Genomic DNA, 27,543 nt, shown 5'->3' on the forward strand with positions numbered 1-27,543 from the left:
GAACATGGCATCCATGAAAGACAAAAATAAAGGACAGTTGAAGTACTGAAGAAGAAATCACTAAGAAATTGTTAAATAAATAATAATATGAAGTGATATGAAAAAGTAGCAAATAAAGTTTCAAAACATATAATAGAGAACTGAAATGCATAAATATGTCACAATATATATTTATATACTGTACTAGAGGCCCAGTGCACAAAATTTGTGCACTTGGGTGGGGTCCCTCAGCCTGGCCTGTGCCTCTCACAGTCTGGGAGCCCTTGGGGGATGTCCGACTGATGGCTTAGGCCCGCTCCCCGGGGAGCAGGCCTAAGCCGTTAGTCAGACATTCTTAGCGCTGCCGCGGAGGCGGGAGAGGCTCTCCCTCCACTGCCACTGGGCTCGCCAGCAGTGAGCCCAGTTCAGGGCTTCTGGCTGAGCAGTGCTCCCCCTGTGGGAGCGCACTGACCACCAGGGGGCAGCTCCTGCATTGAGTGTCTGCCCCCTGGTGGTCAGTGTACGTCATAGCGACCAGTTGTTCCACCGTTGGTGGATTTGCATATTAGCTTTTTATTATATAGGATATGGGGCCCTTAGAACCATAAGAAATGCAAAAATTCACTGTTAATAACTCATTCTCAAATTGCCCCCCTTAAAAATAAAATTGCCCCCCTGTGGGGCGTGTGCCCCACTTTGGGAACCACTGCCTTGGAGGAACCCTGCCAACCCAAACAGCAACCTGCATTGACAACCAGCAAACACCAAACCAACACAGGCCTTCAAATGAAGTTGGGTTAATTGAGAGCAAGAATGGGACTACTTGCTGAATGGGACTGGCTCTCTACATCAAAGCCACTTTCATTAACCTCATTTTTGTTTGTTTATTTCTTTGTTTTTGTTAATCCTCACCTGAGGACTAATTTTTCCATTGATTTTCTTAGAGAGAGTGGAAGGGAAGGAGTGAGCGGGAGAGAGAAACATCAATGTGAGAGAGACACATCAATCGGTTGCCTCCCACATCCATCCTGGCTCAGGGTGGAGATCCTGCAACCTAGGTACATGCCCTTGACCAGGAACTGAACCCGAGACCTCTTGGTCTGAGGGCTGATACTGTAACTACTGTGTAAAACCAGCCAGGGCTTATTAAACTCTTTATAGCAAATGGTAGCTCCCAGCCATACTGACCAGCTTCCCGGGCCAGCCACATTTCCACCGCCTCTGGCTGTGACCCCTCCGTCCACCCCGACATTAAAGCCTCCTCACAGAGGCCAATACCTGCAGCACTGCTGTCCCTGCTGACTCCTCGCCAGCAGAAGTGATTGCTCCCTCCTCATTTCCACAAAGGCTTGAATCTCTCACAACCATTCTTAATATACTGCCTGTGTTATCACTTATTTCATCCTTTTGTAAAAAACTAAACCTCTATCCTTCCATGTCTTATCTAGGCCCACACCCTTCAAATGGTTTTTATTTTGTGTTTTGTTTTGTTTGTTTTTAAGTATTTGTTCTAAGTGTTTTTTGAATATCTGTTGAAATGAAAAAAATGTTTGTTGAACTCAAAAAACATTTCACTTTGTGGTAGAGGTTGACATTTACTAAGCATTTCATATGTGACTTTATGAAGGTAATGCTCAACATTTATTGGGTGTTTATACTGTGCCAGGCTCTGTTCTAAACCATATCAAAAACTCATTTATTCCTCACTTCAGCCCTGTGCAATAGGCACTACCACTGTTATCCCCATTTTACAGAAGAAACTGAGTACCAAAGGTTAGGTAACTTTCCCAAGGACACACAGCTGGTAAGTGACAGAGCTGCCACTCCCCTGACAGGGATCACAGTTCAGGGAAGACAAGCCTATATACAGATGTCTATAAGCCAAGGTGACAAGTGCCAGGATGTACAAAGTGCTAGGGGAACACAAATTGTGCTGAGGTGATGAGTCAGAAAAAAAACCTCAGAAGAGAAGAGATAAGGTTTAAGTTAGGCTTTAAAGGATGATCAAGTGTATTCCTGGTAGCCCAGGAGAAGCAAGGTTTACCAAGCTGAGACAGATGTGAGCAAAGGCCTGGGACTGCCAAGCACATGGCAAGATTTAGGACTAGCAAGTAGAAAAATGACTGTAATTTAATCAAAACTCTCAAGAAGTCCAGTCTTTTTCAGAGGTATGCCAGAGAATTGCCATCAAAGCAAATATACTTGCATTTACTACTCTTCAGAAGAGTCTACTTCCCAGGCTACAAAGTCAACTTGTTATAAAGCACAAATATTCACCTTTTGCATAAATCACAGCAATGGGTGTGTACCAAATTTTAAACTCCAAAGATGCCCGAGAATGCCAGGAGAGCACTCTCTTCCCACACAAATGTGCTCTTCTATTGCTTAGGACTTCCAACTGGGAAAAAGACCAAGGCAATAACTGCAAAATGCACAGCACAATAAATTCTGCTACATGCCCTCTAGCCTCTGCTCATGCAATTCCAGGCCTCTGATATTGGCCCCAAATTAAAACTGTGAAGACAACTCAACCCTTATAATATGAGAATACTTATCAAACATCTTCCTGAATGCAGCACAAGGGCAGGAAAAAAAAAAAAAAAGGAAGACCACCCACTGATTCTGCTCTCTAATATTTACTGATGGCTTCTGACTGGCTGCAAACAAATAATATATGGGAGTCTAGGAATGTTCCATTGTTTGTGATTCACACCAGACTGACCATTATAAAGCCATAAAAGTCAAAATCTTAATAAAAAATAAAAAAAACTAAACAAAACAAACAGAACACCCTGTGTAGCAGCTATGTAATGGCTCCCCAGACTGAGAATGAACTGTTTCTTCCTAAACAAACAATAAAATCTTCAAGGTCCAGCATTTGTTGGCGGGCTTGGCAACACAGAAAACACAAAGAGAGCTTTTGTGTGAACTGCTGTTTCTGAGTATGTTTTACAGGCAGCAGGCAGGCTAGCCGTTCCTCTCTCATCTCCTCTATTCACAGGCAAAGGATGGTAATTAAAATCAGCCCAGGGACCAAGCAGGAAGGCTCATTCAGGGCCACTGTAATTAACCTCTGGGAGGTAAGACTGCACACATGACACTGTGGAGACACAGTGAAGGAGCAAGTGCCAAGCCTTCCTTCTGATGCGCCTCAAAACAAAAGGACACCCCACATCATGCTTTTCTTTTTGAAGAAAAATAAAGTTCCTGAATTCCACAAAAGTGGAAGTTTGCTCTAGGAAGAAAGAAAATGACAATAGAAATTTTCATCATTCTAAGTTACAAATGGCCCTGCTGGACTCCAGCCTTGCTCTTTATAAGAGAGTTCTTCATATCCAGTGGGTTCACAACCCCTTCATTCACACCAAATGCCAGCAGTGAGCACGGCACAGGAAATTTCTAGTGTCAAGAACCTTGAGGGAGAAAGGGTGAGAAAGGGGTGGGCAGTGTAACAATGAGATCTCAGAATCCTTTGGGACCCCAATCCCAACCATTCTGATTCAGTAGGTCTATTGGGCCAGAAGGTGGCCTAACGAGCATGCCAAATTAATCTAGTACAAGTGGCTGCAGAGACCTATGATAAACTCTGCAAACTGCATCAAAACCAGTACTGACTTCCTACCTGACAGAAAAGATGAGACAACAGAAAGGAAGGAAAACCACCTGAGCCCTGAGGAGAGTGACAGCTCAGTGGGTGGACAGAAATCCACAGAAGTATCAGGGTAAGAGGCTGGACTAGACTCACTTCTGCCACTGGCCAGCTGTGGTGCCTTTTCAGCCTCTGAGCCCTCTCTGATCACAGGCGAGAGAAGGAAACTGGTATGGTGGGAAAGGACTGTGGAGGGATCAGAAGATGCTGGCTCTAATCTCAGCTGTTGCAGGGACTAGCTGTGTAGCCCAGTGAAAGCCTTCGTTTTTCCATCTGGGGTTCCTCACGTGTAAATGAGGCGATGGGTCTACTGGTTCACTTCACATGTAAACTCCCTTTGATTGGCTGCTGCCTGGAACAATAGCTGAGGCAGATTCTGAGGCCTTGCCAAGGCTCCACCAAAAAGAATGCCGAAATCAACCGGCCCTGTCTTCTATAGGCAGGGCTGCAACTCTGGCCTGGGTGAGCCAGAAGGTTTGTTCTTATTTTTAACATTCTCCAAATTCCTGTCTATGAAATAAGTAATAATGATACCTGTTCTATCCTCATTTGGAATTATGAAGGCCAGAGGAGAAAAGAAACATCCACGAAAACTTTTTGTGAAAAGGTCAGTAGCAACACAGTTGAGTGTAGAGGAACAGGAACATGGAGTCAAAGAGAACACAGGTTCAAATCCCAGCTGAGTGACTATAGGCAAGTTGTTTTGTCTCTTTATGCCTCAGTTTCATAGCGGTAAAGGGGAATAACAGAATAATACCCATCTGAGAGGATAAGGTGAGGACTACATAGTGATATTTCATAAATGTTAGGCCTCTATAACCCCTTCCCTAACATAGTTCCAAAGAACAAAGTATCCCATAGGTTGCATTTCTACTTTTACACTCTCCTCATCCAGTCCAGCCTTGCCTCAGAGCTCTACCTGATACTCAGATGATGCCACTCACAGAGACAGTGGCGGTGATGATATCAACACCTCACACAAGCCTGCAAAACCCCAGAGGGATGTGCAACTTACCAGAGCATCGATGAGTACTTCTGCTCCCTCTTCACTCTCATGGAGGGTGTCTATATCTGTTAACTCCTGAAGCAAATCAACCACAGCTATGGACACATGTGAAAAATGTTAAGGGTATCACGTACATACTGAAACCCTACTGGCATTTTACTAAAACATTTGGTTCCCTCCCGTTTCCTTCTCAACTGCTTCATCACTGTTTGCCTTTAACACACTCTGGTTTTATTACATCTCTTCAACAAGGTTCTACTCACAGAGGGTGTTCAATAAATGTTGTTAACTGACTGTCTCTTTCCTATGTTGCCTTCCTGGCAACTTATTCCATAGGTTCACTGTATTTTTTAAAATTTCAAAACTTCAAATATGATCACTTGGGAGGTTGCTTTTCCAGTGAGAAACACCCTTAGCCTTAACTCATAATTTAAATTCTTGGAACTCAGTATAATCTTAACTATCTTGTACAGTTCACCTTCAAAGGCAGTAATGATTTCTAAGATGACATGGCTGGTATCTTCAGAGACCAAGGCATGACCAAATAGATTTAATATGTAAAGGGAAGGATTTACACTGGGCCGTGCTAGTGTAGAACCCACCAACCTCCCTTTCCCTCAAACACCACGCTGCTTTGGACATAAAAGAAATGTAAACAATGAAAATTGAACACGAGGCAAAAATGGAGAAAAAGAGGGACATATAAGTGAATGAAAACATGAAGCAGAGAAAAAAGAAGTTACGTTTGGAAACTGGAAGCCAGAACTAAACTAAGTTTCTCTTCCCTCACCTTGGAGACACACACACACACACACACACACACACACACACAGACACCTTGCTCCATCAACCTGCATTTACTGAATGCCTACGATGAATAATACACTGTGACAATGACAAAGGCAAATTTTTTCTTCATTCTGGGCCTCAATTTCCTCACCATAAAATGAAAACATTAGATAATCAGAGACATTTAAAAAATTATACACCACAGGGAATTACTAACATGTAACAAGTGAAGAATACAGAAACATTAACTGCAGATGTCTTGAAAAAGCAGCAATCAACTTGAACTGAGAAATCAAGAATTATTTGTTAAAACAGATTGGTCAGAAAACAGGCAATTAAAAAGATGAGGGCAGGACAACAGGAATAAATGCAGAGAGATTAGAATGTACAAAGGCATATAAAGAGGAGAAGAAATGGAATAGGAGGGAAGAGATAAAAGCATAATGGTAACCCTATAAAATAACAGTATTTTGAAAGGCTAACCTAACAGCTGTGTGCAGGTGGCACGAAAGCATTATGAATGCTGGGGGTGGGCAAATGGGAGGCAGTTGGGGTGTATGGGCAAGGGGTGGGAAAAGCAACACCTGAAGGAGGAACAGCTGTTCCAAAACTACAACAACAAAAGCGTCCAGAAATGAGACAACAGGGTCAGAATCAGGGCAGTTTCACTAGAACTGGAAAGAGAAAAATAAAAGATACAGGACATATTAACAATAATGATAGAACTTGCTAACTGCCAACTGACATTCTAGGTATTTCATGAACATCTTTTGCTGGGGGAGAAATTATTTGAAGGTTCATTTTATTCATCAATAAGTGACCAGCTGACCATCATGAATAAGTAAATAAGGTTCCTGTGTCTTATTCTTTCACTCTTTAAAGTCATATTTGCCCCAAACATAGGAGTGCTATAAAACTTAGTGTGGCCCAGCCAGCGAGGCTCAGTAGTTGAGCGTCAACCCATGAACCAGGAAGTCCCGGTTTGATTCCTGGTCAGGGCACATGTCTGGGTTGTGGGCTCAATCCCCAGTAGAGGTGCGTAGAAGGCATCCAATTAATGATTCTCTATCATCATTTATGTTTCTACCTCTCTCTCTCCCTCTCCCTTCCTCTCTGAAACCAATAAAAATATTTTTAAAAGGAAAAAAACTGACAAGGGCTGTGGTTTTATATAGAAATATGATAAATGTCTAACTTTTACCAAGCAAAGTTTTTTCTTATAATATTCCAGTGTACAGGGGTGGGCAAAACTAGGTTTATAGTTGTTCGTATGGAAAATAGTTAATAAATAATAATACAAGAATAAACTGTGTTTCACATACAACTGTAACTCACAAACCTGCTTTTGCTCACCTCTGTATATCTCCTTGTCTACTCTCCTGCCTCAGTTGAAAAGTCAAATAATAAATGAGTTACCAGCTACCAGATCTGGTAAACATCTCATCAATCCTACCATTAACTGATTTTCCATAAATTCCCAACTTTCATCAAGTAGCATTTCAACAAGGCAGTAATGAGTCCGTAAGTGTAATCATCAACTCCTGGGTAATGTAATATGACATTTGAAGGTTATTTGAAGACTAGAAAGAGGAGTAAGAATGCGAACCACAGATAGACAGATGAATCCTCAATGTTGAGAAAATTCAGCATGGCCTGCCACCCATCCAGCATTTCTTCACAAGCAGACTCTGGGCATGGGTGATAGGTTTTTCCACTGTATTTACAATTTCATTTCACGAGGTAAAAGGCTCTCCGGTCCAAGTATAATAGGAAAACAGAGAGCCTGTCTCTCTGTGAATTACTAAAACACAGTTTTTGATAGCCTATTTTGTCATGTCAGTAGAAAGACCACCCAACTCACTCCCTTTGTACCTGTCCACTACTGGGGCAATAAGCTAGTATAATAAGAAGTGAAGTCGAAAAAACCAGCGGGGCACAAATGGTCCATAACACAATGGCTCTTGGAAAAAGAGGACTGTCTACTTCTATTTTTTGGCTCTAGATATTTATTTTCAGGCCTGATCCCTAATAGAGTCCTGGTATAGAAACTGAACATTAACCTTATTAGTCTCTAATGAGATGTGTTCATAAGTAATGTTGTTTTGTGTGTATTTTTAAGATAAAGAGGAACAAGACATAGTAAGCAGGTGGCTTTTTTAAAAAGTCATTTCAAAAGGGCTTCCTTAAGAAAAATGAACCAGGATAGATTCAGAATATAAAATTGATTTAATAGAACAAATAAGGGGCTTTCTAAAAAACAAACAAACTTCTTTCTTTTATTCCTAGAGTAGGATAGTGATTAGATATAACTCAATCCAGATGAATTTCAAAACACAGACAAAATGGGTTTTTTTTTCTCCTTTTGAAACAGTTGGCAGAGGTAGCTAGAATGAACCAGGACTCTTAATTTCATCCCAATCCTAGATCAAGATCAAACTAGTATGAGGGAGAAAATGCACTCATTCAATATTTGTTAAGTACCTAGTAAATGTTAGTGGGCACTGTCATGCTACAGGGAAAATGTCCAAAGCAAGCTACAACCCCCCTGCTTTGGGACACAGAATTAATCTAAAACTCATAAACAAAATTAAAAATTACATTAACAGGTCCTTTTCCTAGATTGCCATTTTGGCACTTTTTACCTAATCTGACTTTCTTCAGAGCACATTTAAATGGCTCAAAACACACACACACACACACCAAAAAACGGGTGGCTTATCAGTACAAATTATCAGGGAGGTTAGACTACCTATAAGAAAAAGAAGTAAATTGTTTTCAATGTACGTAACTTAGATTCTGAAAATATTGAGATAAGACTAGCTCCTAGGAAAACAACAGCCAGAGATACACAAGTCTTATTAGACAGCACTTACAGGAAAGCAATGGAGCAACAGCCAGCTCCCTTCCCAGTCCAATTAGAAGAAAGCCCTTAGGAGGTTCAAACCTTTCCCAGCCTCACTCCTGCTCATTAACACTGGGGCTCTATTTAACACAGGCACCCCTGAGTACTGTACACACCCTCTGAGATAATATGGTGTGTCCCAGTCAGGTTGTAACACGTTAGCATTCTCAGACCCAAATGCTCAAGTTCAATTGATCCCTGCTAGTCTAAAAAAAGTCTTTCTACTCCTTGTTTTCCAAACCCCATAGTAAGTCTTCACAAAACCCATCAGGACAACTTGGCAAGTCCTCTGGGCTTTCTAGAATTTGAGAAAACTAAGTAGTGATTTAGAAAAGGATCCCAGACAAAAGGGAGCTGTCCCATCAGCACCAATGATCTACTTGGTGCTAGCCAATTTCTCCCTTCTGCCTGTTAGTGCACAGCCCACTGTACTGAAGCCTCAGTTAACATTACAATGAGACCTCCGAATAACAAGTGGATGGAGAGAAAGCAGACTTTGAATAAACTGGGTTTAGTTTACTGGATTTTTTTTTTAATTAAAGAATAAGGCACTTAGCTAGGAATCAGTATAGTAGTTGTAATTTTTTTTTAAATGGACTTGATATCCAATGTGTAGTGACTACAAGAACAGCTAGTAAGAGCATGTCAGCTTCCAGTAAGTGAGGAATGGCAATTTCCATTGCCAAGGTAGAGAACATGAAATAAACTTGAAAAGCACTCAAATCTCCACCAAAAGCTTGCCCCTCTCCAATGTCCAATTCCCTTATCACCCCTATGCCAGAGATGACCCACATCTTTCAGAATACCAATGGCATTTCTTGAGTATAACACTCCAAGGGCACTTACCACCATACATAGCTATCAACTGAAGCTACTATTTCTTATTTTCCTAATAGAACACAACAGAGCTTATCATACTAAGGAAGAACCCAGTAAATGCCGTGATCTACTACAGGACTTTAGAAAGGATTCCACTGACTTGTCACTTAAATTGAGAACAAAGCAGATGCCATACAAAAATAGGATACTTATTGGTAACTTGGAGTTTTTTTTATTTTGTTTTGATTTTTGGTGGTGGTAGCAGAAGGGGTACTCAGCCACCATCTGGGGTTTTATCTTCTCCTTGTTTTATTCCTCCTTGTTCCTTCAGGCAAATTGAGTAAATTCGGCTTAAACTAGGCCATAAAACTTTGTTTACGAATACCTTAAGAAAATATTTTTAAATGTAGCTTTGGTTTTATTTTTCTGCAGAAACACTCCAAAAGGTTCACAAAAGGGGGGCTCTGAACATGTTTAAATGATTTATTTTAAAGGAAAAATGGTTGTAAAAAGCATTATCTCTAAAAGGCAGCAGCTGTTGGACCCCACCTAATGCATTTGGAGCGACTCTTGAACACTGTGTGTGGGGTGTGCCTTCTCTCCCTCCCCTCACCCCCAGAGGTGCTCTTCACAGACCAGAATTCCACTCTGCCGCCAAATGATGGCTGGGCTCCTACCTCTCTAGGGGGGAGATGTGCTCAGAAGCGCTGACAGGCCCTCACCAGCGGCAGTGATGCAGAGCGCCAGAATAAACTCTGAAGCTGCTTCTCACGGTTGAAAGGACAAGGTGCAAGCTGTTTTCTCACATCCTCTGTCTCTTAAGGTTACAATAAACCAGCCTCTGATCCAATTAAAATCCCTATAGTTTATGTTTTCTCGAGAAGGACAAAGCAAAGATGACCTGTGCTTGCTGGAAAGATAACCAGCCATGTATGGTCTTGGTTGATAAATGAAGAGTTAAAAAGATTAAAAATTTAAGTCATGACTGCCATGAAATTGTTTATTTATGGTAAGGTGTTTCGGGCAGTTACGGCTGTATAACAGTAAATTGTTAACAAGCGTTTCCTAAAGAAAAATTTCCATTATAGATCACAGATAAGGCAAGAAACAGTGCAACGCTGCTGAGAGAGCAACATTCCAACTGATAGAGGATTCGTTAGATGCAAGACAAGAGGGTCTACCCTTTCCTGAAACCACTTTTAAGAAAAGCTGTACTTTGAGGAGATGACATTTATCCTAATTGCTGCATCTAATTAAAATTAGGTAATTTAAAAATTTTCAAATGAACTTAAAATTTGATGTAGGGCATAATTAAAAATCAGATTTTAGAAAAATATCACTAGGGCAGTAGGGTGAAGGTTGTATACAAGAGGGGGGAAGGTGCAGTTTAGTTCTCAGAGAGCAGGAGGGAATGGCAGCTGTCAAAGTTATTACAGGGGGACTTGTTTTTTTTTCCTTTTTAAAGACCAGAACATTACAACTTGCAGCAGCTGTGCCCTTGCCTTTCCCAAGTATGCTGATGAGCAGCACTTCTTGTGTGTCTTCTCCTCAGCAGGAACCAGGCTGGTGAATCAGCAAAGAGTCAGTATCTTTGGAAAGCTGCTACTATTATTTTGAGTTAGCAGGCATAGAAAAAGAGAATGAGAGCCATGTTTCCAGAAATCACACAGGTGATTTCTGTATTAACACGCAAGGTAATGAATGAATCACTGCAACTCTGTCAGGGACGTAATAAATCCTAGAGGGAAGAGACTCAGTGCACTAGAAAGAACAATGGACTGGAAATCAGGGGCCTGGAGTGCCAGCCTCAACTTCAACAGTTAGCTATCCAACACTGGGACCTCAGACTTGTCACTAAATAAATAGTCACTGGACTAAGTCATCTCTAAGGTCTGCTCGGATTCTGAAAATCTACCATTCTGTGTAGGTGAATTGAAATGTGAAGTCACAACTAGAATTCTTAGTTACTAACTCTGTAAGGAGCAGTTAGCACCTCAAATAGAGCTAATCATATGTAGATACTCAATATATGCTTACTGACTGATGCTGTTTGAGTATCCAGTATAGCCTATGGTTCCTCGGGGTCTAGCACAGTGCCTGGTACATAATAAGCACTCAAAGCATATCTACATGCTATTGAATTCATAAGACCCTGTACTGAACTCGCCTAGAAACAAGCTAGGGTTCTTATAGTACAATGCAGAACTCTGCAATGAACCCTGGGGAACATTCATCAATCTTGGGACTGACACAGTGATTCTTAATACTGTCTAACATTACATGAAATATCAGAAATGGCTTAAGATCACCCTTCAAGAAGCCTGCATTAAAATTATTCACTGATTTATTTCTATGAGAATTATCAGGCAGGAAAGAACCTAGTCAGACATGCTCTCAGGAGAGAGATTACCAGAAAGATGAAAATAACATGAAGCAGCAGCAGATTCCCCATGAATATCACTCAAGCAGACTAACTACATTTGTCTCTCACCTTCGAAAATCTGGATTCTAACAGAACAACTATTGGAAGGGAATTTCCTTTAATGAACATAACTCCAACCACAGGCATATGAAAAACCTTTTGCACTAAAGCAGTTGCACATCAGACAGCAGTTGCACAAAGACAAAGTATAAAATGGTTTTCAAAGTCATGATTCAGATTCAGTTAAAAGTAACATTTCCTAAGTGCCTACTATATATAAGAAACTACTTGGCACTTATATGATCTCCTTTAATCCTCTAAATAACACTGAAAGGCAAAAGTTATTAACTCTATTTTTTGCAGTTGAGAATACTAAAGGCTAGAGGGGCACCAAATTTCACACAAAAAGTAAAACTAAAAGTTAAACCTAGATTGTCTATTTAGGTATAAAGCTGATTCTATAAATACTAAATGTTTTTGTGCACCTGGCCTTTAAGAAATTAGAAATATATCAGTGGACAAAACATAAAATCCCTATCTTCCCCGACATTCCACTGTGCTTTCCATCATAGTTTACTGCATCCTCTAGTCTCAACTCCACTGGGGCATCTGCTAACAGACTGATGTCTAGACCAAAAATTCATATGCTGTCTGGTCTTGCCTCTCTAATGGGCCTCCAAATCAAGATCCTGAAAAATTAATGCTGTTAATGTATGAACAGATACATCACGATGAATTCTAGTACTATTAAGAGCAAATAGAACAATTAAGGATTGCCCAAGATTTACTGATATAAACCAGATTTTCAAATGAGTAAAGAGCAGCATGTGTTTCAAGATGGGAGATAATTGGACTGGAAATAGAATATCAGACGTGACAGCAGAGACAGACAGGAGAAGAGAGTAAACAGCACTCCCCTACCATGTCAGCCTTCCTACTGAAGACAGATCTGAAAGGATATCTGTATTATCATGTCCGAGCAACCCGAGAAGAGACTGAACAGCATTCAGCTCCACTAGGAGGTGGTACAGGTCTGGCATGGTGGCTACCACGTGCATCTCCTGAATGATGTCATTTAGGTCCAGCTCGGATTCCATAAACCTAGGAGGGAAAAACAAGACAGCATCATTGAAAGGAAAGAAGTACTATCAGCACTGACGAGCAAACAGCCACACAATCCAGACAGACAATCTGTCAAAGTGTCTACAACAGACCAACCAAGAAGGACACTCATCCAAACATCATACTGTCACATAATTTCCTTGAGAAATCGATTTCCTCATTACAAAAATCAATCTTGGATTCAGATCTCATTACAGGATTCCCTTACTCTTGCCGTCACAAGCTGCCTTTTAGAGGCTTCTAAAGCATTTTGCAGCTTTAAATGATCTGCCCACCAGTCCTATGGATTAGCTAACAATACCCCTTAGTGTGGCAATTCTGTTGCCCTGAACATAATTATCTTACTAATCTAAAAAGGGTTTTCTTACTTGCCACTTCAGATCAAGGGCCAATTACTTCCCTTACCCAAAGGAAGACATGGGATTCTGCTGCCATTCAAAAATGGCAAGTAAGAGAAACTCCCAACCCTCACATCCCTTCCAGTGAGCTGATTAAGAGGTAGATCCCAAAGTAAAGCAGATATAGGCTCTGGCATCCTATAATCATCACCATACTTTATGTAGTATGATATTTTACTCACATGTCCACACCTGAACCTTTCAACAGACCTATGCCCAGACACTTAGAACAGAACTGCTCTGTATTCGCCTCCGCATGCACCCCCCTCCAATGTTTGACACATTAAGGAATGTCCACTAAGTCTTTGATGAATAAGACAGGAAGTTTTGTTGTGAAAAGGAAATGAGCTAATCCATGCAAAGCAACTGAACAATACCCGACTGACAGTGATTGAGAGGAATGGGTGGTCAAACAGACCCTGAAACCAGACTGCCTGGGTTTAAACCTGACCTAGGCACTTCGCCTCTCAGTGTCTTCATCTGTAAATGGGATAATAAACTGCCTATCTCATAGGGACACTATAAAGAGTAAATGAATAAATAGATATAAAGCATTTAAAATTGCGTATGTCTACTCTCCTTTCCCCTCCTCTTCTTTCTTCTCCTCTTACTACTGCTACCATTATTATGTCTATCTTCCCTGCTAGAGTGTAAGCTTCTTAAATATAGGAAGTATATATTTTGTCTCTATATATCCACAGGTGCCTGCTTAATTGAATGAGGCCACAAAGGAAAGGAACACAAGCAGGGACTCTTGAAGTCATAAAGTACTCATCAACTTCCAGAAGCTGAAGGGCTAAGCAAATACCACCTGTCCAGAAACCTGGATTCAGTAAGGAACATAATCTGGACACTATAACTCTTTAAAACATGCTCATATTTTAGACAATATCCCTAACCACTGTTTTTCCCCATTACTATTTTTAATCATAACAGCAATTATACATTATATTATTAACCAGAAATAACCATTGATAATATTCTGATATGTTTAATTCATCAGTTTTTACTCAACCTATACCCTTCCCCCCAACGCTAAAGTAGCCTACATAGTATATAGTTGTATATTCAATTTTTGCTATTGTTAACACAGGCTGAATAATTCCCCCTATCATTAAACACTCTTTTACAGCAGGAAAAGCCAGTATCCAACACTGCTGTCAGTCTTTCTCCTTCTCCCATGGCACTATCCCTCACTGAGCACACCACTCTTCCCTGTTGAGCCCAGACATGACTTCTCAACATAGCATTCCAAAAAGAGACTGCCAATCAATCACAGAGCGAGTGTAGGAGATTAAGCCTATCTGAAACTCCTGTCCTAAATAATACATTTTTAAAAGCTGCATGGTATTCCCTTGTGAAGATGTACCATAATTTATTTTACCCTTTGTCAGACATTCAGGTGGTCTCCAATTTTCTCCCTATACCAAATGACACTATGATGCATGTATTCACAATTATTGTGTTGAGATAAAGTCCCAGGATGGAACGTGTCAAGTCAAAGAGTATGCATACCTTAGCAGATTTTGATATATTCTTCCAGAAAGGTACCAATAGTGTATAAAGTGCCTGTTTCCCTCACCCTCTTAAAAAACAGTATTTAAAATGCATTTAAAATCTCCTCCAATTTGAAATAGGAAATTTATTAAAATTTTCTTTTTTATTGTTGATACTATTACAGATGTTTCCCATTCACCCCTTCTTTGCCCACCTCCATCCAGCTCCCACAACCCCTCCCCTGACCTTCACCACTCTGTTGTCTGTATGCATGGGTTATGCACAGATGTTCTTTGACTACACTCTTTACCTTCTTTTATCCAGTTGCCCCCACCCCATTCCCTCCAACCTCTGTCAGTCTGTTCCATGTATCCATGCCTCTGGTTCTATTTTGTCAATTTATTTTGTTTGTTAGATTCCAAATGAGATCATGTGATAACTTTCTCTGACTGGCTTATTTCGCTTAGCATGATATAATTTCCAAGTCCATCCAAGCTGTCACAAAGGATAAGAGTCCCTTCTTTTTCACAGCCACATAGTACTCCATTGTGCAAATGTACCACAGGAGATAGAAAATTTAACTTATTTTTTATTTACGTTTCTGATACTACTATTTAAGATGGTTCAAATTTTGTTAATGTTTATTAGCTATTTGTATTTCTTCTTTGACCATTTTGTTTTATTTTTTGTAAATAATTCTTTGTTAAAAGTATTACATATGTCCCCTTTCCCCCCCTATTGACCCCCTCCAGCCTCCTCCCCCTACCCCCGTCTTCTTTACCCATTTTATATCAGTGTGCTCATCTTATTTTTTCATTTATAAGCACTCTATATATTAAGAAAATTAATTTATCGCATATGCTGGGGAAAAAACAACAGAGAAAAATATTTGCCCTTTAATTAGTACATTGTGTTTTATCACATAAAGGTTTTTAAAAGTTTAGTCAAATCTTTGCCTTTATAAACTCTATTTTACATGTATCCTGAGCAATGTTTTTTTTCTATGTTAAGATCAGATATATTTTATGGTCTACTTTTATGTATTGTTATGTTTATACATATTTAAATGTTTAGGAGTAAATAAATCTGAAATTTATGTTAGTGTATGATATAGGACAAAGATCTAACTTTATTTTCTGCAAATGTTTGTCCTATTGCCCCAATACCATAATCTATGCTTTTTTCACAGATCTGAAGAAATGCCACCCCTATCATACACTAAATTTATTTTAATTCAAATTTAAATTTCTTTCATTGACCCCTGCTCTCCCCACACGCCCCTCCCAAGCCTTTGCCACACTATTGTGTGTCCATGGGCTATGCATACAAGTTCCCCAGTTTAATCTCTCTCCCCGCATGCTTCTCACCCCCAACCCCACCTTCCTTCTGAAATTCATCAGTCTATTCATGGTTCTATGTCTCTGGATCTATTTTGTTTATCAGTTTATTTTATTCATTAGATTCCACATATCAGTGAGATCATGTGATACTTATCTTTCTCTGACTGGCTTATTTTGCTTAGCATAATACTCTCCAGGTCCATCTGTGCTGTTGCAAATGGTGAGAGCTCCTCTTTTTTATAGGAGCTGCATAGTATTCCATTGTGGTAAATGTACCACAGCCTTTTTATCCACATATCTGCTGATGGGCACTTGAGCTGTTTCCAAATCTTAGCTATTATAAATTGCACTGCTATGAATATAGAGGTGCATACATTTTTTCTGAGTGGTGTTTCGTGTTTCTTAGGATATATTCCTAGAAGTGGGATTACTGGGTCAAATGGCAGTTCCATTTTAAATTTTTTGAGGAAACTGCATACTGTTTTCCATAATGGCTGCACCAGTCTGCATTCCCACCAGCAGTGTACTAGAGTTCCCTTTTCTCTACATCCTCACCAACACTTGTCATTTGTTGATGATAGCCATTCTGACAGGTGTGAGGTGATACCTCATTGTTGTTTTAATTTGTATCTCTTGGATAATTAGTGACTTTGAGCATTTTTTTCATGTTTCTTGGCCTTCTGTAGGTCCACTTTGGAGAAGGGTCTATTTAGGTCCTTTGCCCATTTATTAATTGGATTATCTTCCTTTTGTTAAGTTGTATGAGTTCCTTATCTATTTTAGAAATTAACCCCTTATTGGATATATTATTGGCAAATATGTTCTCCCATGCAGTAGGCTCTCTTTTCACTTTGTTGATGGTTTCTTTTGCTGTGCAGAAGCTTTTTTATTTTGATGTAGCCCCATTTGTTTATTTCCTCCTTAGTTTCCTTTGTACTAGGACAGTGGTCGGCAAACTCATTAGTCAACAGAGCCAAATATCAACAGTACAACGATTGAAATTTCTTTTGAGAGCCAAATTTTTTAAACTTACACTATATAGGTAGGTACACTGTTATTAACTTAATTAGGGTACTCCTAAGGCTTAGGAAGAGCCACACTCAAGGGGCCAAAAAGCCGCATGTGGCTCGCGAGCCGCAGTTTGCTGACCACGGTAGGAGATCTATCAGTAAACATATTGCTATGAGAGATGTCTGAGATATTGCTGTGAAGATTTTTATGGTTTCACAACTTACATTTAGGTCTTTTATCCGTTTTGAGTTTATTCTTGTGTATGGTGTGAGTTGGTAGTCTATTTTCATTTTTTTGCATGTACCTGTCCAGTTTTCCCAACACCATTTATTGAAAAGACTTTCTTTACTCCATTGTATGCTCTGGCCTCCTTTGTCAAATATTAATTGAGCATAATGGCTTGGATCCAATTTCTGGGTTCTGTTCCATTGATCTATATGCCTGTTCTTGTGTCAGTACCAGGCTGTTTTGAGTATAGTGGCTTTGTAGTATAACTTGTAGTATCTGGTATTGTGATTCCTCCAACTATGTTCTTCTTTCTCAAGATTGCTATTTGGGGTCATTTTTGGCTCCATATAAATTTTTGGAGTGTTTTTTTCTAGATCTGTTAAATATGCCATTGGTATTTTAACAGGGATTGCAATGAATCTATAGATTGTTTTGGGTAGTATTAGACATTTTAATGATGTTGAGTTTATCAAGCCATGAACATGGTATTTTCTTCCACTTGTTTATATCTTCCTCTATCTCTTTTTTCAATGTCCTGTAGTTGTCTGAGTACAGGTCTTTTACCTCCTTGGTTAAGTTTATTCCTAAGTATCTTAATTTTTTGCTGCAATAATAAATGGTGTTTTTTGTGTGTTTTTTTTAGTCTCTCTTTCTGAGAGTTCATTATTGGTGTATAAAAATGCCATCAATTTCTGGGTGTTAATTTTGTATCCTGCTATGTTGCCAAATTCATTTATTAAATCCAGTAGTTTTTTTAGTGGAATCTTAGGGTTTTCTATGTATAATATCATGTCATCTGTCAATAATGACAGTTTTACTTCATTCTTTCCAATTTGGATGCCTTTTATTTCTTCTTCTTGTCTGATCGCTGAGGTTATATTATATTGAATAATAGTGGTGAAAGAGGACATCCCTGTATTGTTCCTGTTCTTAGGGGAAATGGTTTTAGTTTTTGCCCATTGAAGATGATGTTGGCTGTAGGTTTGTCATATATGGCCTTTATTATGTTGAGGTATGATCCCTCTATTCCCACTTTGCTGAGAGTTTTTATCAAAAAAAGAGAGTTGGATTTTGTCAAATGCTTTTTCTGCACCAATTGATATGATCATGTGATTTTTGTCTTCCAATTTGCTTATGTAATGTATCATGTTTGTTGATTTGCGAATATTGTATCAGCCTTGCATCCCTGGGATAAATCCCACTTGGTCATGGCATCATACACTGAATTTTAATGTGTACTCTAATCTGTTTATGGGCTTTGCACTGCATTTCATTGCTTTGTTTGCAAATTCTTGAGCCAGGATCACACTTCCATATTGTTACAGTATATTTTATGTCCATTATTGCAAAAACACTTTCTTGCTAGTCTTCTTTTTCAATGCTTCCTTGTTTATTCTCACCTGCTTATTATTCCAAGTACATTCAAAATTATTTTTGTAAAGATTCCCCCTCCATCCATCTTTTTTTAAGGCTTCTTTCACTGTGCTTACAAATATACCACCATTTTACATTATTTCTGTCTCCTAAAGTGTGAAAGTCAAATCAGAAGAATCATGCCTTGGAAAGGCTGGTGCAGAATTCAGATATTCCACGGGGTAGCAGATCTATATAATCTTTGAACCAAATGGGCTCAGCAAACCTCTAAAGGTTATTTGCCTTAAATGGGTAGTTGTTGTTTTTTAAAATCTGATTTCTGAAGAGTAACTTCACATAAAGATTTTTACAGCTCACCAGGAAGAACTGACAAGGAAGACTAAGCACTAAATAGTAATAAGCAAAATGATGTTGAACACAAGAAAAGATTTGGGGACTTGGGTGGTAATGAATGAATGTCAGCCCAGAGAGAAGCCTCTGGTGGCATCCTACAGGGGTTGATCCTTAGGCCTGTTTAGATCATCTATATTATTTTATTGTTATTTTCTAATCAGTAACTTAAATGAAGGTATATAAATAGCAGCTTAACAAATGTTAAACAACACAAAGCTTACAGAGAAAATGAATACAGCGCTGACAGAATCAATTCAAAAGTTCCTGATAGGCAATGATGATGGGCCAAATCTAACAGAAGAAAAATTTTCTAGGATCCACATAGAGAGCTGCACTGAACCAAAAAGTCAGATTACAAATGCATGGGGTGGGAACGACATAATTTAATAAGAGCACATGTGTAGAACTTGATGGTTTTAGTCAACTGTAACAGCAATACAAATCAGACCATGAGACAGCTGTACCAGGACAGAAACTGCTCATTCAACTGTGGTCACCCAACACTGGGCACACTCCCATGTCCACAGTTCAGCAGATGCCTTCCAAATGAAGGAGCAGAGGAAAGTAGCTGCCACAAAGGCTACTGTGGTTTCAGGCTGCTTAAAAGAAGGCAATACAGAGTTAACATGTGATTATATGACCCTGAAGTTCTGTGACATCTCTCATAGAAGCCATACTTTAGGAGAGATATAGACACTAATTCAGGAAAACAACCACGATTATAAGTTGTCTAGATATCCTCTCATCTAAGAATTTGTTGAAATTCTTTTTCATTCTGAGTTTAAATCTTAAAGAGTCAGAAGTGCCAAATAATGAAAAGATTTCTTTGAAAAGTTAAATACTTGTCACCGGGGGTAATTAATAAAGGGTAATATAATTTTAAAAAATCAAGAATTAGAAGGGAGAGTGGAATTTACCTTCCAACTTTGAAATTCTTCTAAATCTGCAATCAGCCCAATGTTTTTAAGTTTAGAAAGTCAAAAAATTATCAAAACAAAAACAAGCAGAAACTCAAATGACAGCAGAGAAACATCATAAAAATACTACTGGGGTCCAGTGTTACATGAGTAACAAGATATAGTGGAAAATGCCTGGACTTGAGAATGATATAGACTTGGGTCACACCCCCAGCCACACAAGTTACTGGCTGTGTAACCATGAACAGTATGTCAACAAGTATTTACTGGGCACACACTAGGTACTAGTCACCGTGCTAGGTACCGAGGATATAACAGATAATAAAATAATCCTACTTGCTGTCTGCATGGAGCCCTTAGCCTAGTACAAATTTAATAACCTATTACATACAATTAATTGTAAGGATCTGGTGTTGTCCAAGAAATGACATTAGAACACAGATCACAGGACCCCAACCTGGTCAATGGAGACAGAGAATAGCAACTAACCTATCTCTAAACCTCAGCTTCCTTAATTTTCCTAGCTGAATTACAGTGAGGATTCAACGAGATAAAAAATATAAAGTGCCTAATGATAGTTGGCACATAATAGGTGCTCGACAAATCTAGGTACCCTCAAGTTTGCTATGCTATAAAAAAGAGTATTTTCTTCTCTTTTTGTCAACAAAGTATAAGCCTACTCATTTAAAGCACACACTACAACATTTGTAGAGACTGTCTAGGAAGTAAGCATACACTCAGTAATGGATGACTCACAGCTGGGGGAATGGGTCAAGTTAGAGGCAATGGGAAAGCAACACAGCAATCTATTAAAACAGTAACCCAGGCTGAGATGGGGTCATCAATTCCATCTGGGATGGGGAGAATATTCTGCTAGCCTGCCATGTGCATTTGTTTCAGACCAGCAGGATGTTCTCTTTCAACTGTAATAGTGAAGATTAGCAAATGACCAGCAAGGCTCAAATATACCAGGAAAACCACAGAAATTGGTGAGTCCTCCTGCAAACACAAGACCAGCAGTCAATGCATAGAGAACATGATGCTTCTTCCACCCAACTAAATCAGCAGTTCTCAAAGTGTGGTCCTGGGACTCTAGGGTGGGGATAGGAGGTGGTTGGAGATCCTTTTAGGGGGTCTAAAAGATCAAAACTATTTTCACAATAATCCCAAAGTATTAAAAGTACGTCTTGTTTTATTGAGTTTTGCTTTATTGAGCTTCACAGATACTGCATTTTTTTTTTTCTACAAAGTAGAGGTTTGTGGTAACCCTCCATCAAGCAAGTCCATTGGCACCATTTTTCCAACAGCATTTGCTCACTTCGTGTCTCTGTGCCACATTTTGGTAATTCTTGCAATATTTCAAACTTTTTCATTATTATATGCTAGAGGCCCGATGCACGAAGATTCATGCAAAGATAGGCCTTCCTTCCCCTGGCTGCCAGCACCACCTTCCTGCCGGCCCGAGTTGCCTTTCTGCCTTCGCTCCAGCCAGAGCCGCCTTCCACCTCTTGCCTTGTTGCATCAATTTGCATATTCCCACCTTATTGGCTGTGGGCGCTGCCATCTTTATCGCAAAGTGATGGTTAATTTGCATATTACTCTTTTATTAGATAGGATGACATGGTGATCTTTGATCAGTGATCTTTGCTGTTACTAGGGCAAGACCCTCCACCAGCAAAAAGATTATAATTTGCTAAAGGCTCGGATGATGGATAGCATTTTTTAGCAATAAAGTACTTTTAAATTAAGGTATGTACATTGTTTTTTTAGACATAATACTGCTACATACTTAAACTATAGTACAGTGTAAATATAACTTTTATATGTGCTAGGAAACCAAAATATTCTCGTGACTCGCTTTATTGCAATATTCACTTTACTACAAACCCGCGATCTCTGAGGTTTGCCTATTTTGCCTTTTTCACTTTCATTCTCTCAGGAGTGAACACTGGAGTTTTCAACAGGGCTACACAAAACGTGATTATATCATTGCCCTGATGCCTAATAAAATGTGTGCTTGTGTATTCTAGAATTTTCTAGGATAAGCACTTTGGGGTGTACTCATAATTGAAGAATGCAAAGGGGCCCTGAGATTAAAAACTTTGAGAACCACTATACTAAATAATTCTGCCCCTGCAACAATGAAAAGGAGAACACTAATGGGCTTACTAGGGAAATAGCACACTCCACTCAATGTGATATTTGGCAGAAAGATTACAGTGCAAGGTAGAGGTTGCATAAAGAGAACTTTCAAATGAATCTGAAATGCAGCCAAATGAAGAGAAGCATTTTTGGGTTATGCAATCAAAATGACAATTGCATATATGGGAAAATATATTTGAATGTTTCTGATCCCAGCCGGAAAGTTTCATTCAAATATCTTCCAGCAATTTTCATCTAAATTGCACCTCGCTGGTCTAGAGAATTATAAAAGACACTGCACCAGTAAGAATTAAAAAATTCAAGGTTAAAACAAAATGTAGTTTCCTAACCAATTTTAAAATGTTCAGATTTGCCCTAACCGGTTTGGCTCAGTGGATAGAGCGTCGGCCTGCGGACTCAAGGGTCCCGGGTTCGGTTCCAGTCAATTGCATGTACCTTGGTTGGGGGCACATCCCCAGTAGGGGGTGTGCAGGAGGCAGCTGGTCGATGTTTCTCTCTCATGGATGTTTCTAACTCTCTATCCCTCTCCCTTCCTCTCTGTAAAAAAAATCAATAAAATATTTTTAAATAAATAAATAAATAAATAAAATGTTCGGATTTAAAAACTAAAATAGTATATAAATTTTATCTGAATAGACAACACTGTTAAGTCTTTAAAATAAAATTTTAAAACCAGTTTATGAAATGTAACACTAGAGCATCTGTGGTACCTAAGATGTGGTACATAACCTGCAGAAACTCACTGCTCTAAATTGACAGAAGTACTAGTATACCTACCAAGTGGGCAAAGGCAATGCTGGCACTCCAAGAAGTAAATTGGATTGCTTAAATTTCCAGAGTTATCAACCCAGGGCACAGCTTCCTCATAATGTATCCTTAGATTCCAGGCACTAAGAGTGTAATAAAGATTACATCAACCATCTAGTATCTCATGTTTATTGAGCACCTAGAGTATGGCAGGTACTGTGTTAGGAATTAGAAACAGAAACAAACAAGACACAGTCCACCTCCTCAAAGGACACAGAATCTAATGCAGGAAGACCACTGAGTAAAGAAATAAAACAAATGGCAAAGATGTTAAAGACTGATCACATTCATTATGGGCAAGAAAATAGGGAAAGAGACCTGCTGATGGGAGAATAAAAGAACACAGTGGGGAATTTGGCAGTAGTTATCCAAGTTTAAAATGTACATGCCCTTCAATCTGGAAATTCAACATTTATCCTATAGAAATACATTTTATACTAAGGCACATGTATACAAAGGTTCGCTACAGCATTGTTCATAAAAGCCAATATTTAAAATAACCAAATGTCTGTAATAGAAAAATAATAAGTAAATCATGGTTATCTATAAACCATGAAATACTATAACCATTCACAAAAAAATAAGATAAGTATGCATATATGAACATGAAAAGATCTCCAGCTATGTAATAAAAAAAATCCAGGTGCAGAATATGTACAGTATAATTTAGGTTAAAAGAAATTTGATATTTACATATGTATGTAAATAAGTATATGAAAAATAATCTGAAAGGATATTCACCAAAGTGTTCACAGGGCCATCTCTAGGTAGGGGAATGGAAGAGGGGGTCAGTGCAGTGAAGGAGGATGTGCATTTTTTACGCTACGTATGCACTGTTGTTATTTTTTACAATGACAATCAATTCATGTGTTACTTGTATAATCAGACACACACACACAGTGCAGAATGACAAGTGCTACTGTATGGTGAAGGTCAGCACAAAACCCGACAGGACTCTCGTGCTGGGAAAGCTGAGCTGCAATCTTTCTGCAAAGAGGGCTATGGTCCTAGGTCCAGTAACCAGGTTCTTCCCTCTCTACCCTCATCTAAAGCACATTAGCCTTACCAGGTTGCCATGAGGACTTGATGACCTCTGACACCTCTGTGCCTTTGTTCATGCTAGTCACACTGCTTGGCATGCCTTTCCTGCCTATTAAAATCAAAATCATTCTACAAGGCCAGCTCAAATACCACCTCTTCTGTGAAGACCTTAATAGGCCCCAACTTGGTATTCACTGTTTCTTCCTCTATGCTCCCACAACACTCTGTTTGTATCTCTTTTAAGGTATGTTTCCTTCTACTATGCATTTATAGCGAATGTGCCTAATAACCTATAAACTTGAGTGCAAAGACTATACTACCCAGCTCTTAGTTCCCTACAGACCTTGGACATATTAAGATTCATTAAAAGTATACGTCCTAGGAGGGAAACAGGGAGGGATGGAGAGAGAACATTAAAATCTGTATAAAAATGAAAATCCCTTTAATTAGGACTCAAGACTGACTGAGAGATACCAGACTCCTCATTACAGTACTTCACAGTGCACCGAGGAGCCAGTATAGTAACTATCATATTAACTATCATTTCATAAGTATGTACTAAATATCAGGTATTGATCCACTCACTTCCAATTATTTTCATTTAATCTTCACAATTCTGTAAAGGGAGTATTATTTCTTTATACAGATAAGATACCTGAGGCTAAAAGAGGAAAAGTGACTTATTCAAGGTCATGTGGGAGTCACATCCATATTTGCCTAACCCCAAAGCCTTTGACATTTTCTCAACAGTAAAGCTATCACTAATAGCAGCCAAGGTCAGTTTTCTTTGGGACTTGAGAAGAATAATGAAGAAAAGAGTTAACATAATAGGCCTGATCTTTAGAAGGGCCTGGTTCTAGGCTGGCATCTGGGGATTTGGCTTTTGAAAAGTTCCCTATGTGATAAGGTTGTTTTGCCCACCTTTCCTTCTGAGAGTCTGGAATTCTGGTAGTTGTTGCTGACAGAGAATGGCTACATGACCTGTCCTCATTAAATACTCTAGACCAGCCGTGGGCAAACTACAGCCCGCGGGCCGGATCCGGCCCGTTTGAAATGAATAAAACTAAAAAAAAAAAAAAAAAGACCGTACCCTTTTATGTAATGATGTTTACTTTGAATTTATATTAGTTCACACAAACACTCCATCCATGCTTTTGTTCCGGCCCTCCGGTCCAGTTTAAGAACCCATTGTGGCCCTCGAGTCAAAAAGTTTGCCCACCCCTGCTCTAGACTCAGAATCTCACATGGGCTTGTCTGGAGAGAGACACTGCATGCATGTTTTCACTGCTGGAGAAAGGATCATGTCCACCTGACCCCTCTCAGTGGGAGGGAGAAAGCATAGGAAGTCTATACATTAGTTTCTCCAGACTCTGCCTCATGTATCTTTTCCCCTTGCTGATCTGGTTGTACCCTCAGTACCACTGACTCTGAGTCCCGTGAGTCCTTCTAGTGATTTTCCAAACATGTGATCGTCCTCGGACTCCTAAGGACGACAAAAGCAGACAAAACAAGCAAAAAACAAAACAAAACAAAAATGGCAAACAAAACACCTCAGAAGAGGAAGGGTATCAGCAAAACAGAGCCTTACTTCTCTGGATTGTCTGGAAACTTGATCCGCAACTCTTGGTTTTTGTATGATCTTTTTTCAAATGTAAGGATCATTTTCTTCACTGAGCTTTCATCCAATGGTTCCTCCTGGTATAAAGGGACAAATGCAACAATTCTTATTCACTAATCATTACTTCTTTCATTGGTTCTTACATGCTATTCTGCCACTCACCTTTCTGGGTTAAATGTACAGAAAACATTTTATCTCCCCCACTAGAATGAGGATTAAGGGTCTACATCACATGCTACTTTGTATCACTCTGTGTGTCTCACATCTAGCATAGAAAGTTTAGTTTAAGATTTAGTCAACAAATATTTCTTGAGCATATCCTATGACTTGGAGTAAGCAACCATATTAGTTAATATTTATCTTGTCCTCCTTTGTTGTACAGGTAAGATAACACTCAGTGCTTTCAAAGAACTTGTTCAGTGACAGTGGCCCTCAATCTTTTCCCTATACAAGGAAGGGGTCGGCAAACCGGCCAAATCCAACTCTCTGCCTATTTTTGTATAGACCTTAAGAAGGGCTGTTAATTAGCAATAGTCACAGTTTTTATTTCTTTCACATTACTATAACTGCTTCCTACTGGCTGCTGAGATGGGAATCAGACAGGTTCTTGGAATCCAGATATAACATCAAAAATTAGAGAAGCTCAGAAGTAACATTTAAAAACTAGTAGACTACACAGTGTTTTTCTTACTTCATACACTAGAGAGGTTTGAAGGCTTTCTTACCTTTATATCTACAAAGGTATATACATTTTTTTTAAATGGAATCGTTTTCCCCAAGAAATCTACACTAAAATTTCAGAAATGTAGTCTCCTCAGTTTATTTTCCAGTTTAATGTAATGTGCTGCAATACACTCTGCCTAACACTCTCCCAACTTGTAGCTTCATAGCTTTGTAGTCATTGACCATAACTCACACCTAAAGGTAAAGAAATTGCTATTAAGAGACCCTGAAATAGATCCTTTTGAAAAGCCCTGAATCATCCAATAATTTTGTAAGTATACTAAAAAATGCTAGCTATTATTTTGTTAAATTTGATATGCATATATTATGTTTTAAGTGGAAGATACCTCTAATTTCATTTTGGGCATGACACATTTCTTAAGATTTTTATCAATGACTCTTGGACCCTCAGGTAGTCTATTGGACCCCCAGCCCCTCCCCAGTGTCTAGTGCTTAAAGAGAAGTTCCCAGACATGGTAAAAACAGAAGTTAGTGCCCTGGCTCAGTTGGCACTCAGAGCCTAGCTTCACTATTTACTAGCCACAATGCAATGCTACTTTGCTGACTATAATCCTTAAACGCTCACCAAGTCTACCTCTTAAGTCTTTCCTAAATTCATCCACTTGGCATCCTATCTATAATAATAAAAGCGTAATATGCTAATTAGACCGGACAGCCAAACGACCTTCTGGACGTCATTCTGGACGTCCTTCCAGATGAAGCTGCTGCGGCGGGAGCCGAGGCAAGGCAGTTAAGGGTGATCAGGCAGGTAGGTGAGTGATTAGGGGTGATCAGGCAAGCAGGTAGAGGCCGTTAGGAGCGATCAGGCAGGCAGGCAGAGTGGTTAGGGGCAATCAGGCAGGCAGGCGAGTGGTTAGGGGTGATCAGGCAGGCAGGAGGCAGGTGAGCGGTTAGGAGCCAGCGCAAACAAGTGGTTAGGGGAAATCAGGCAGGCAAGAGAGCAGTTAAGGGCAATCAGGCAGGCAGGCAGGCAGGCAGGCAGGTGAGCGGTTAGGAGCCAGCAGACCCGGATTGCTAGAGGGTGCAGAGCGGGCTGAGGGATGCCCACTCCACTCCCCCCATGCACGAATTTTGTACACTGGGCCTCTAGTCCTATATAATAAAAGCCTGATATGCTAAGTGTCCAGTCGGCCGTTCAACCAATCAAAGTGTAATCTACTCTAATAAAAGAGAAACATGGTAATTAGCGTACGACCACTACCCTTCCCATTGGCTAATCAGCATATCCTTATGCAAATTAACTGTCAGCCAAGATGGCGGCCGGCAGCCAGGCAGCTGGAAGCGAACATGAGGCTTGCTTGCTCCAGTGACTGCAGACTCCAAC

At 39.6% G+C, this 27,543-nt stretch overlaps 1 protein-coding gene across 1 annotated transcript in view; it reads right to left on the reverse strand.

Moving 5' to 3' along the window:
* Positions 1–27,543, reverse strand: part of CTNNBL1 (catenin, beta like 1) — a 175,232-nt gene that overhangs the window by 105,597 nt on the left and 42,092 nt on the right. The window contains exons 3-5 of the mRNA XM_005858253.2: positions 25,446–25,552; positions 12,528–12,667; positions 4,644–4,741 (exon numbers count right to left, since the gene is read on the reverse strand). Of these exons, the coding sequence (XP_005858315.1) occupies positions 4,644–4,741; positions 12,528–12,667; positions 25,446–25,552 (345 nt within the window). The remainder of the gene's footprint in view (positions 1–4,643; positions 4,742–12,527; positions 12,668–25,445; positions 25,553–27,543) is intronic.

This window comes from Myotis brandtii, unplaced genomic scaffold (assembly GCF_000412655.1).
Source record: "Myotis brandtii unplaced genomic scaffold, ASM41265v1 scaffold1163, whole genome shotgun sequence".
Lineage (NCBI taxonomy): Eukaryota > Metazoa > Chordata > Mammalia > Chiroptera > Vespertilionidae > Myotis > Myotis brandtii.